Source organism: Pan troglodytes, chromosome 4, assembly GCF_028858775.2.
Source record: "Pan troglodytes isolate AG18354 chromosome 4, NHGRI_mPanTro3-v2.0_pri, whole genome shotgun sequence".
Taxonomy (NCBI): Eukaryota; Metazoa; Chordata; class Mammalia; order Primates; family Hominidae; genus Pan; species Pan troglodytes.
Window position 1 is genome coordinate 45,030,969 of NC_072402.2, and position 13,732 is coordinate 45,044,700.

General features: G+C 44.0%; 1 protein-coding gene across 4 annotated transcripts in view; it reads right to left on the reverse strand.

The window, feature by feature from the left end:
* Positions 1–13,732, reverse strand: part of NAIP (NLR family apoptosis inhibitory protein) — a 55,031-nt gene that overhangs the window by 33,427 nt on the left and 7,872 nt on the right. For 3 of the 4 annotated variants that reach the window (XM_063810381.1, XM_016953184.4, XM_016953179.3), the window contains 3 exons: positions 9,524–10,094; positions 8,446–8,545; positions 953–1,034 (listed from right to left, as the gene is read on the reverse strand). In XM_063810381.1, the coding sequence (XP_063666451.1) occupies positions 953–1,034; positions 8,446–8,545; positions 9,524–10,091 (750 nt within the window). In that variant the 5' untranslated portion in view covers positions 10,092–10,094. The remainder of the gene's footprint in view (positions 1–952; positions 1,035–8,445; positions 8,546–9,523; positions 10,095–13,732) is intronic. The other variant, XM_016953185.3, reaches the window with a different exon arrangement.

Consider the following 13,732-nt stretch of genomic DNA (forward strand, 5'->3'; position numbering starts at 1 on the left):
ACTGCGCCCAGCCTGATTGTTTGACTTATGAAGTATATACCTATCTATGAACAAGAACTGAAGGAACTTTACCCCAGAATGAAGAGTTTCACTGGATGGAACGGCAGAGTCGGAGGAGAATTATTCCTTTAATTTTTATTTCTGTTGATGTTGCAATTGTTTTTATGCAGTGCAAGCAAACATACACACACACACACACACACACACACACGCATGCAAGCTGTGAATGTTTATGCATACTCAGGAGGAAGCCTTCTCAGGGTCACTGTTTCCGGAAACTGACCTTGAAAACAGACCTGCATTTAAATATCACAGATGTACTTTGACGAATGAGGAAGTAAGAGACATAGAATGGTAACTAAATTCATCAGGGTATTATATATTGAGCAACTGATTCTTCTGGGAAAGCTGCACCCAATTTCTTTTTGAGGAAACACCTCTCTCCCCCCACTGTCAGGCCATGTTCTCTATAGAGTTCTGGTCTCCTGAGTCATGTTAATCAATAAATTCTCATTTTTGTTTAAGCCAGTTTGGATTCGATTTCCCATCACTCTCCACTAGGAAATTTTTACTGATTCAGGATAGTTAGCCAGCTAGGAAGAGCCAGCTCTGCAGCCCACTGTGGGTGACAGCGCCTAGGTCAGGAGATCTTAGCAAGCCTGCAGATAGGGGCAGCAGAGGGAAGCTGGGGCAAGTGGCTTCATTCATAAAGGGGAAGACTATCAGGAAGGCAAGCAGAGCCCGTCAGAAGCCAGCCCTGGAAAAAGAAAAAGGCTCTAGGTCAGCAAGTGAATGTGATATTTTTCACTTTGAAGATGGGAGCCAGGGGAATGAAAGGAGAAAGGAAGAAAGAAATCAAACCCATGACATAAAAAGAATGCCTATGCCCTTCTGAGTCAGACACTTACAGGTAATCCAAAAACTTGAGGAAAAAATTGCTGTTATACATTACCGTTATGTCAACAAATCCCTTGTAGCTTTGAATATACTGGGTAATTTCCTCTGAGGATTTCTTACTCCGAAGAAATTCACATCTGTAATTAATAAATATAATTAAAATTTACCCCAGTACTGTGATAGAGCTGTCCTATATCACAATGAACATTTATAAAGACGTATTGAATTGTTGAATTTTATTATACTTCAATAAAATTGCCAAAAAATTTACCACAAAACTTAGGAGAATTACCATTATTCTCATATAATTATTTGTTATTTCTATTAGTGACAACATGTGTAGTTATTTAAAATTAAATCTTCAGGTTAACTTTTTTCTTGAAATAAAACATACAATACAATCAAAGAGACTGATTTACAGTAAATATAGGATGGAGCTTTTGTTTTTTGGAATTAAGCAGTGGTGACTAAATCTAGTCCCTAGGGTTATATGAAAGCTACTGGCAGTAAAGAGAACTATATTTAAAATAATAGGCCAGACGCAGTGGCTCACATCCAGGAGTTCAAGACTAGCCTGGGCAACATGGCAAAACCCCATCTCCACAAAAAATACAAAAATTAGCCGGGCATGGTGCCACACCTCTGTAGTCCCAGCTACTCAGGAGGCTGAAGGGGGAGGATCACCTGAGCCCAGGGAGGTAGAGGCTGCACTGAGCCATGATCAGGCTGCTACACTCCAGCCTGGGCAACAGACTGAGACCCAGTCTCAAAAGTAAATACAAAAAATCTTTTTAAGATAACAATATATTTATCTACTGAACAAAAAATTACCATGCATTAAAAAGTAATGGCTATTAGGCCAGGCGTGATGGCTCACGCCTGGAATCCCAGCATTTTGGGAGGCCGAGACAGGTGGATCACGAGGTCAGGAGTTCGAGATCAGCCTGGCCAAGATGGTGAAACCCTGTCTCTACTAAAAGTACAAAAATTAGCTGGGTGTGGTGGCGGGTGCCTGTAATCCCAGCTACTTGGGAGGCTGAGGCAGGAGAATCGCTTGAACCTGGGAGGTGGAGGTTGCAGTGAGCTGAAATCATGCCACTGCACTCTAGCCTGGGCAACAGAGCAAGACTCAATCTCAAAAAAACCAAAAACAAAAAAAGTAACGGATGTTAATGGATAATTTTTGATTTTTTTAAAAAAGAGCACATTGAATACCATTTAAAAACATATTCATTTCCCATAAAAGAGAAGCAGTTTTAAAATTAACTTTTAAAAATTCCTCCAATTCAGCTGGGCATGGGGGATCATGCCTGTAATCCCAGCACTTTTGGAGGCTGAGGCGGGTGGATCACTTGAGGCCTGGAGTTTGAGACCAGCCTGGTCAACATGGTGAAACCCCATCTCTACTGAAAATACAAAAATTAGCCAGGCATGGTGGCGGGCGCCTGTAATCCCAGCTGCTTGGGAGGCTGAGGCGGGAGGATCACTTGAACCTGGGAAGCAGAGTTTGCAGTGAGTCATGATTGTACCATTACACTCCAGCCTGGGCAACAGAGAGAGACTCTGTCTCAAAAAAAATAAAAATAAAAATAAAAATCCCTCCAATTCAAATTTAAGTTTTCTTTCTATGGTGCTGTAGCAAAGAATGGGCTGGGAACCCAAAGGCTGGAGCATTAGTACCTGCTCTTCCACCAGTGGGGATGTGACCAACCTTGCCATGTTCTCTTATAATCACAGGAGAACATGGATGCCATCAGATGATCTGCATATTTCCCCAGGGCCATGATTCTATGTGATAGGCAGCCAGGGTCCCCAGTTTTCAGGCGTATAAATGTTTCCAAGGATTGCCGTAAGTCTGCACATAACCTACATGGCACACAATGCACGGGGTGGTTCCCTGTCCTCATGATTTATATGGATTGAGGAGGAACTCAGTACCTTAAAAAATTACCATAAAATCATCTTACATTTATGGAGTGCCACATTTTAAAAAGTGTAAGGGTATACTCATTTTGTTGACAGTTTATAAAAAGAAGCAACAAATTGAAGTCCAAAAAGCTAAAGACAGAGTAACCCAACAAGAAACTTGGGGATTCTTGCTCTAATTCCAGCTCTTAGATTTTATTGACTGACCATGTGCTTATGACGACAAACAAATGAAAGGCAAAACAGTTGGTCATCTGTCATCCTCACATTATACATGGTAATTTTTACAAAGCATTTGATCCATATACTTTGTTTCTCATCCTTACAACCACCAGACAAGCTGTACATTATTATCTGCTGTGGAAGTCGCAGATACCAAGATGAAATCACTTTTATCAGACCCACACAAAATAGGGCTGGGAAGGCACGAAGGAGTGGGGTTCAGGCTTTCATGTCCAAGACAGGAACGGTTCCAAAGACTTTCTAAGAATCCCATAAGAAATCCCTTCACGCCTGTCACGCATCTCCTGCTTTGCATTGCTTGCATGTACGCACATATTTCTATGGCAAGGTTTATCACTGCACATTCTTTTGGACTGCAGCAATTCAGATAAGATAACATGAGATGAGATGCTGTCAAAAGAACACCTGCCCAGGAACAGCATCTCCACCAATGAACACACAAGAACTCTGGCTTTGAGCCTTCAGAACCAAGGAATTCTCTTCTGCCCTCTCGCCTCTCCCCTCTCCCCCGTCCCCTGTCTTCTCTCTCCTCTCCCCTCTCCCCTCTCTCCTCTCTCTCTAAAGAAACTGGAGCCTCGTCACATTGCCCAGGCTGGTCTCAAACTCCTGGCCTCCAAAGACCCTCCCGCCTCAGCCTCCCACATAGCTGTGATTACACGTATGAGCTACCGTGCCCAGCTATGAACTCTGTTTCTAAGCAGCTTATGTGAACTTCTCCCTTTTGCCAAGAAAAATTCCCTTTACTCTTCCCTCACTGCACGTGCCTGTGGTTTACCGTAGTGCATTCCAAATCATAACCCTCTTTTCTTATTCCTGAATAAATTTGACATATTTGGGGATATCTTTCTCTAATTTTTTTTTTGTTGTTGACACTGCATTTTACATATGAGATTCAGACAAGGTCAGTCACTTGCCTAGGGTCTGGTAGTCAGGTAGCAGCAGATTCAAGCCTGGCTCTATCTCCTAAGCCTCTGCACTACCCCCTGCCCTTGTTTGCTGGCCTGAACTCCTTCCTGCTCTAGGAGTGGTTGCTGGACTGCTGTCTCCCCTCCCTGTGCTTATTACCTTACCCTCTGACTACGTTAGAGAAGGCATATGAAGGCCCCTCCAGACAGGATGTGTGGCTCTAGTAGGTGCTAGTCACATGATAATGTGATCATGTGTGAGTGGTGCCACTGGTACTTGTCCAGTGTATAACCCAGCGACACTAAACACAGTGACCCTGAGGCTAAGTGAAGCCTGAGCTGAGGCTAGAGCTGAGACAGGTGCCCACGAGCAGCGGCTTGTGCTCCAGCCGGGGCTGCTGTTCCCTGTTACATATGCATATATGGTGCACTGTCAGCATGGACAAGGACTGCCTGGGTGGCTGTTTTGATTCATCAGGGACCCAGAGTGACTGTCAAATGATTTCACAATTCTAGCTTCATTCGTCCCTATAACCATCTCATCTGCTTGTCTAACTTTCTCTCTCTCCTCTTCCTGCCTTTCTCCTCTCCTCCCTTGTTTACTTCCTCCCTCCTAATCTCCTCACTTTCTTTTCAACTATGAAAGTAATATATACTTGTTTCCAAAAATTTAAACAAGACAGCAATGAACAAAATAAATGTGAAAATCCATCACTACTTCACCCCCTGACAAATCCAGATCCAGAAGTATCTACAGTTTGGTTTACATATTTTCATAAGTTTTTCTATATATTTTCAAGCAACTCCATATGTAGTTTGAGTGGTTTTAAACATTTTCAAAGTCTCACACTGCACTTATTGTGCATATTGCTTTCCCACACAACGTATCAAAACATATCAAAGATATCCATTCACTTTTTTTTTTCTTTTGAGATGGAGTCTCACTCTGTTGCCCAGGCTGCTGTGCAGTGGAGTGATCTTGGCTCACTGCAACCTCCGCCTCCCAGGTTCAGGCAATTTCTTGCCTCAGCCTCCCGAGTAGCTGGAACCATAGGCACGCACCACCACGCTCGGCTCATTTTTGTATTTTTAGTAGAGATGGGGTTTCACCATGTTGGCCAGGGAAGAGGGGAGATAAGAGAGGAGAGAGGAGAGAGGAGAGAGGGGAGAGGAGAGTTCATCACTTGAATGAACTCCTGGCCTCAAGTGATTTGCCTGCCTTGGCCTCCCAAAGTGCTGGGATCACAGGTGTGAGCCACTGTGCCCAGCCTTTTTTTTTTTTTTTTTTTTTGAGATGGAGTCTCGCTGTGTTGACCAGGCTGGAGTGCAGTGGTGCGATCTCAGCTCACTGCAACCTCTGCCTCCCGGGCTCAAGCAATTCTCCTGCCTCAGCCTCCCAAGTAGCTGGGATTACAGGCGCCTGCCACCACGCCTGGCCAATTTTTGTATTTTTAATAGAGACAGGGTTTTACCATGTTAGCCAGGCTGGTCTTGAACTACTGACATCAAATGATCCGCCTACCTTAGACTCCCAAAGTGCTGGGATTACAGGCATGAGCCACCATGCCGGGCCTCCATTCACTTTTGTGGGCATGGCTGTCCATGTGCAAGATGACTTATAAATGTAAATAACTGTGTCCAGTTTTGTAGTTAATTTAGTATCCAACCAACAACTTTGCATGTAGTAGGTGTGTGACAAATATTTGTTAAAGAAAATAGAATCTGAGGCTGGGCACGGTGGCTCATGCCTATAATCCCAGCACTTTGGGAGGCCGAGGCAGGTGGACTGCCTGAGGTCAGGAGTTCGACACCAGCCTCACAAATATGGAGAAACCCCGTCTCTACTAAAAATACAAAAACTAGTCGGGTGTGGCGGTGCGCACCTATAATCCCAGACCTGGGTGGGTGAGGCAGGAGAATCGCTTGAACCCAGGAGGCAGAGGTTGCAGTGAGCCAAGATTGCACCGCTGCACTCAAGCCTGGGCAACAGAGTGAGACTGTCACAAAAAAAAAAAAAAAAAAAAAGAAAGAAAGAAAATAGAATCTGAGCCTGACCAAACTGCTAGATCCAAGTGTCAGGTTCCTGGAAATGCAGAAGGTAGAGGAACATGTTAGACTATGCCAGAGGAACACATTCTGCCAAATCTAGAGTAGAGGGAATTTTACAGGACAGATTACATGGCTTCTTTAACAAATAAGTGACAAGAAAAAAGAGATGGATAAAGAGGAAATCTACGAATTAAAAATCTTAAGGGGCTGAGCACAGTGGCTCATGCCTGTAATCCCAGCACTTTGGGAGGCTGAGGTGGGAGGATCACTTGAGCCCAGGAGTTTGTAGAACCAGGAGTTCCAGACCAGCCTGGGCAACAAAGTGAAACCTTGTCGCTATAAAAGATATGAAAATTAGCTGGGCATGGTGGTAGGCACCTGTGGTCCCAGCTACTCAGGACACTGAGGTGGGAGGATTGCTTGAGTCTGAGAGGTGGAGGTTGCAGTGAGCTGAGATTGCACCACTAAACTCCAGTCTGGGCTCCAGTCTGGGCAACAGAGCAAAACTCACTCTCAAAAAAAAAAAAAAGAAAGAAAGAAAACAACAAATCTTGGTCAGGCACAGGTGGCTCATGCTTGTAATCCTAGCACTTTGGGAATCCAAGGTGGGTGGATCACTTGAGGCCAGGAATTTCAGACCAGCCTGGGCAACATGATGAAATCGCATCTCTACTAAAATTACAAAAATTAGCCAGGTGTGGTGGTGCATGCCTGTAATCTCAGTTACTCGGGAGGCTGAGGCACAAGAATCACTTGTACCTGAGAGGTGGAGGTTGCAGTGAGCCAAGATCGTACCACTGGGCAACAGGGCGAGACTCTGTCTCAAATAAAATAAAATAAAAATATAGTTATTGTTATTATTTCCAGGAAAAAAGGTGGGTAGGAGATGGATGAAATATGATTTGGCTATGTGTTGACAAGTATTTATTACACTATTCTATCTTTGTATGAAATTTTACACAGTGAAAGTTTAAAAACTTGTTAAAGGAATGAATTTGTACTTGGTAGAAACAAAGAAAGTCATGTAGAAAATACTAGTAAATATAGCATTAAAAATAATTAAAATGTACTTCCTTTTCTAAGCCAGGAACTAAAGACCACTGCAGTAATAAAAACTCTTTCTGAGGTTTAAAAATACAGTGTTTTCATTTGGTATATATTTAGCAGTACATGAAACCATTTGTAATAATGTTTAAATATTTTTTACCTTCCAGCATACACCATTTTACACCACCCCTATGGAAATTATTATTACTTATTTATTTAATTAGTTTTAGAGACAGGGTCTCACTCTGTCACCCAGGCTGGAGCACAGTGGCTTGATCACGGCTCAATGCAGCCTTGACTACCTGGGCTCTAGCAATCTTCCTGCCTCAGCCTCGCAAGTAGCTAGGACTGCAGGTACATGCCACCATGCCTGGCTAATTTTTTTTTTTGAGACGGAGTCTCACTCTGTCGCCCAGGCCAGAGTGCAGTGGCGCTATCTCGGCTCACTGCAAGCTCTGCCTCCCGGGTTCACACCATTCTTCTGCCTCAGCCTCCCAAGCAGCTGGGACTACAGGCGCCCGCCACCGTTCCCGGCTAATTTTTTGTATTCTTAGTAGAGACATGGTTTCACCGTGTTAGCCAGGATGGTCTTGATTTCCTGACCTCGGATCCACCGGCCTCAGCCTCCCAAAGTGCTGGGATTACAGGTGTGAGCCACCGCACCCGGCCAATTTTTTTTATTTTTGTAGAAACAGGGTCTCTACATGCCAGGCTGGTCTCGAACTCCTGATTTCAAGCAATCCTCCTGCCTTGGCCTCCCAAAGTGCTGGGGTTACAGGTGTGAGCCACCACTTCCAGCCTTACTTATTAATTAAGGCAGATCATGAAACTTCTACTGGGCAAAACCTATCTTAGTATTTGGGATAATGAAATACTTAAAAACTGTTTAAAATTCTATAATTCAAACTTTTCACAATGTAATTAGGCCTTTCCTGCTTGAATAAATCCTGGAGTGGTCCAATTTTGAATAGGGAAAGATCAAAACTGAAGGTGCTACTCCAGAAAGGTGGCTCTTTTGTCTTTCATTTTGTCTTTTAAAGAACTGAAAAATTTAGCCAGGCACAGTGGCTCACGCCTGTAATCCTAGCACTTCGGGAGGCCTAGGTGGGTGGACTGCCTGAGCTCAGGAGCTCAAGACCAGCCTGGGCAACATGGCAAAACCCCATCTCTACTAAAAATACAAACATTAGCCCATCTTGGTGGTGCACACCTATAATCCCAGCTACTCAGAAGGCTGAGGCAGGAGAATCACCTGAACCAGGGAGGCAGAATTTGCACCGAGCTGAAGTCATGCCACTATACTCCAGCCTGGGTGGCAGAGCAAGACTGTCTCAAAAAAAGAAAGAAAGAAACATTTAAGCAAAAATTATCTACTTACTTGGGGAACCATTTGGCATGTTCCTTCCAAGGATCATCTCCTTCTTCCCAATTTCCTAAACATCCACCACAGGAAAAACACTGTACCGTGTCCTGTTTACCTATATATGAAGGAAAATATTTTGATTGCCTGGCAGTGGCACCAGGGGGTAGGTACACAGAGTTGATTGTTTTGTTCAGGAGCAAGACAAGCTCCAGCGTGGCTGTGCACTCCCGATCTCATTGGCCTGAGTCTCCATCCTCAATCCCACCACCCAAAAATGGGCCCCTCCACCACAGCCGTGCTCCAGGTACAGAACCCTAAGCTGTGTAACTCAATATCCTGCCCCAGCTGCCTGCCCCCCAGAGCTGGTATGTTGCTCTTTGAGCTCTCAGGGTCAAAGTGATAGGGAAGCCGACTAACACCAGGACCAGCTGAAGTAACGTGCAACTAGAAAACCTACGTTTTAGCCTTGCCATGACATTTCGGTAGAAACATAGGCATGTTTCTTAAAGTCTCTGAGCCTCCATGAACTCAGCTGTGAAATGGGAGAGAAAGGGGTAAATTCATTGGATAAGAATTAGTACTCACTCTATGCCTAGCATAAAGTAGGTACAGTACTCAGTAAATGATCGTTGTTATTGTTAGAACTCTCATTTATATATCATAACCCCTATGGCGGGGCTAGGACAAACAAACAAAACCCTCCAATACTGCAGCAATGAGAAGAATCAAAGAAAGATCATGTAAGAGCAGTAGAAGGAGGGTGGGTGAGGAGACTGGGATCAGGATGACCGCATGAGTTATTTAATCTTTTCAGGACCTTAAGAATACAGCCAGTATTTTCTAAGGTCCAAGTTTAAGGAGACGTAACTTTCTTATTTTATATATATTTGACAAATTAACACAGGCTGTACTAAATATAAAATGAAGCAAAAATAAAAATATTGATGTTGAATTTTAATAAACTAGACCTTATACCTAATATAACACATTTAACCAGTGAAGAAAGTTTAGGAAAATATTGCAAAAGCAATTGAAAAATAAAACCTAAACTTAAAACGCCAGAGAAACACTTCAGAGAATAATTTCAAGGTACCTGTAAAGACAAAGCCAGCCTCTGAGAGCACACAAGGGGATATCCCTTGGACATAAAATGGCCAGTTCCTGAAGGATGCAAGTCTAGCCTCCTCTTCTTGGTACCTCATTTTACCTCCTCTCAGCCTGCTCTTCAGATTCTTCACCCTTATGTCGTACTTGGCAATGTTACCAACATCCTTGTTCAAAAGGAACCCACAATCTGGATGAAACCTCTTGTGGTCTTCTATGGGGAGTCTCGTGAGGCCGGCACCAAAGAGGATTAGGCTACAGCAGAAGCACTGAATCCCAGATTTTACCCCAGTGAAGTAAAACCCAGAGGCCGCCATCTCCTGCGGTATCCATGAGCTGTACGGCTCATAAGTCACAAAAGTCTTTAACCTTTTTGCTTCACTGCGCATTTGAGAGTTGTAGCCTTTCTGCATTTTTGCTCGCTCCTTCTGCTCCTTTTCTTCTAGTTCCTTTGCCAACTGACCTGCATCTAGGCCCAGAAGAGCAGACAGCTCTGGCAGCAAATTGTGATCAAACTGGGAGATCCTCTCGTCAGAGGCTTTCTGCTGGGTGGCCATTTTCTGAAAAGGAAAATAAAGCAGGTTGATCCCTTATAGTAAGATTTTTCTTAGAAGAGCATTTCCCACTGTTTCCGAAGAAACCAGGAATTAAAGGAATGCCTGGAATTTCAACACAAAAGATAAATTGTTGGAAAATTATGAAACATCAGTATTCATCTACTTAATCAACAAATATTTACTAAGCACCTACTATATATCATGTACAGTGCTAGACATTGGGGATCTAGCAACCAACAAGACAGACACCAATCTGCCTCCATTCATGAAGCTTTCCAGATATCAGTTATGGACACAATGTGGTAACATGAGCATATACTGAACATTTATATTAAAGAAAAACATAGACAAAATTGTATAGCCTGGCAGCAACAATTTGATCGAATTACTCAGTTTTAAAAAATCATTATTTTGTGTTCATGTTTTAAGTCTCGGTGCTCTGGCCGGGCGCGGTGGCTCACGCCTGTAATCCCAGCACTTTGGGAGGCCGAGGCAGGTGGATCACGAGGTCAGGAGATCGAGAACATCCTGGCTAACAAGGTGAAACCCCATCTCTACTAAAACTACAAAAAAAATTAGCCGGGCGTGGTGGCGGGCGCCTGTAGTCCCAGCTACTCGGGAGGCTGAGGCAGGAGAATGGCGTGAACCCCGGAGGTGGAGCTTGCAGTGAGCCGAGATCGCGCCACTGTACTCCAGCCTGGGTGACAGAGCAAGACTCCGTCTTAAAAAAAAAAAAAAAAAAAAAAAAAAGCTCAGTAACAGGCCAATGACTGTTTTTCAAAGGACATATACCTGCCAGAAGCCTCGGGTAACTTTCTAGTGTCAAATCCCCATGACCATCCCTGAGGGGCAGTCACGGGCTTTGGTAAGAAGCTCCATCAGCGTGAGTCGGTTGCTGACATTGCTAACATCATTTGAACACTGAGGTGCTATGGCCCCAAAGTAATCTCTTCGAAGTTCCCAAAAAATCTCCCATTTGTTCATTTTTCAAAGCCCCATGTAAATTAGCTCCCCATTCCCTCTTAACTTCGAGAATAAGGGTTGATAAAATTCCCAAACATGGTATGTGATTTCTCCAGGAACCAAGAAATTGAACCAATTTTTGTGCCTTTTTCCTCTGTCTTGTAGCTAGCAACTTAATTTTCGTTGTTTGGGAATGTTTCTAGTGGCTCTAGCCCAAGTAATTCCTCCTTTTTTTTTTTTTTTTTTTTTTTTTTTAGACAGTCTCACTCTGTCACCCAGGCTGGAGTGCAGTGGCGTGGCCTCGGCTCACTGCAACCTCCGCCTCCTGGGTTCAAGCAATTCTCCTGCCTCAGCCTCCTGAGTAGCTGGGATTACAGGCACGTGCCACCAATTGCGGCTAATTTCTGTATTTTTAGTAGACACAAGGTTTTGCCATGTTGGCCAGGTTGGTCTCCAACTCCTGACCTCAAGTGATCCGCCTGCCTTGGCCTCTCACTTTTGTCCTTGTCGCCCAGGCTGAAGTGCAGTGGCGCAATCTCAGCTCCCACACCGGGATTACAGACGTGAGCCACCACACCCAGCCTAGCCCAAGTAATTTCTAAGAATTTTACCATTTATGCTAAGCCTTGCATTTTAGCCAGTTAATCATCCCCTCCCTGGTGGTTATATGATTAACAAGCACTTCCAATTCAGTCTTAGCTGGATATTTGGATTGAGAGATTAACATTATTATCATCAATATAATAAGACATAGTATTAGCTGGGCGCAGTGGCTCATGCCTGTAATCCCAGCACTTTGGGAGGCTGAGGTGGGCAGATCACCTGAGGTCAGGAGTTCAAGACCAGCCTGGCCCACATGGTGAAACCCCATCTCTACAAAAATAAAAAAAATTAGCCGGGCATGATGGTGGGTGCCTGTAATCCCAGCTACTCAGGAGGCTGAGGCGGGAGAATCAGTTGAACCTGGGAGGCAGAGGTTGCAGTGAGCCAAGATCTCGCCATTGCACTCCAGCCTGGGTGGCAGAGTGAGACTCCATCTCAAACAAACAAAAAAAAGATATAGTATTTTCCAGTGCAATCAAATCTAAGTTGTTCCTCATTAGGTTGTAGCAATAAGCAAGATAATTTAAATGTCCTGTGGGAGCACCTTAAATGTGCATTGGTGGCCTTTCCACACAAATGCAAATTGATTATGATTTTCTCCTGAAATAGGAATCAAAAAGAAAGTAAGTGGCCAAGTGTGGAGGCTCACACCTGTAATCCCAGCATTTTGGGAGGCCAAGGTGGGAGGATTGTTTGTGGCTAGGAGTTTGAGGCCAGTTTAGGCAACTTAGTGAGATCCTTGTCTCTACAAAAAATTTTAAAAATTAGCCAGATGTGGTGGCACATGCCTGTAGTCCCAGCTACTCAGGGAGCAGAGGCAGAAGGATCACTTGAGCCCAAGAATTCAAGGTTACAGTGAGCCACAATTATGCCACTCACTGTACATTTCATGAAATCTCTTTCCTCAACAGCATCCCCATTCAGATGTCACATCCATTCCAATAATATATCAGGGAGAGATGATAACAATTATGCAATTATATTGCATAATTGAATTATATTGAAATATAATCCATCGGGAGCAGTGGCTCATGCCTGTAATCTCAGCACTTTAGGAGGCCGAGGTGGGTGGATCACCTGAGGTCAGGAGTTTGAGACCAGACTGGCCAACATGGCAAAACCCCATCTCTACTAAAAATACAAAAAAAAAAAAAAAAAAAGAAATTAGTCAGGTGTGGTGGCACGTGCTTGTAGTCCCAGCTACTTGGGGCTGGCTGTGGTGGCTTACACCTATAATCCCAGCACTTTGGGAGGCTGAGGCCAGGAGTTCGAGACTAGCCTGGCCAACATGGTGAAACCCCATCTCTACTAATAATACAAAAAAAATAGCTGGGCATGGTGGCGCATGCCTATAATCTCAGCTACTGGGGAGGCTGAGGCAGGAGAATTGCTTGAACCCACGAGGCAGAGGTTGCAGTGAGCCGAGATCGCACCACTGCACTCCAGCCTAGGCGACAAGAGTGAAACTCCATCTCAAAAAAAGAGAAAGAAATATAATTCACACATCATAAAATTCACCCATTTAAAATGAACAACTCAGGGTGTGGTGACTCATACCTATAACCCCAATGCTTTTGAGGCCAAGGTGGGAGGATTGCTTGAGACCAGGAGTTGAGATCAGCCTGGGCAACATAGCTAGACCCTGTCTCTAAAAAACTTTTTTTTAAAGAAAACAAAAACTTAGCGGGGCATGGTGGCATGTGCCTGTAGTCCTAACTACTTGGGAGGCTGAGGTGGAAGGATCTCTTGAGCCCAGGAATATGAAGCTGCGGGGAGCTATGATTGCAGTACTATACTCCAGCCTGGACAACAGAGTGAGGCTCTGTCTCTAAAAAAAGTAAATAAAATGTACAGTTCAATAAATTTCAGCATATTCATAAACATGCACAACCACCACCACAATCAATTTTAGAACATTTTCATCCCCCCAGAAAGAAACGCTGTGCCCATTAGCAGTTGCTTTCCATGTCCCCCGTTACCCTCCTAGCCCTAGGCAACTACTATGTTACTTTCTGTCTCTATAGATTTGCCTACTGGGGACATTTCATATAAATTGAATCATACAATACGTGGTC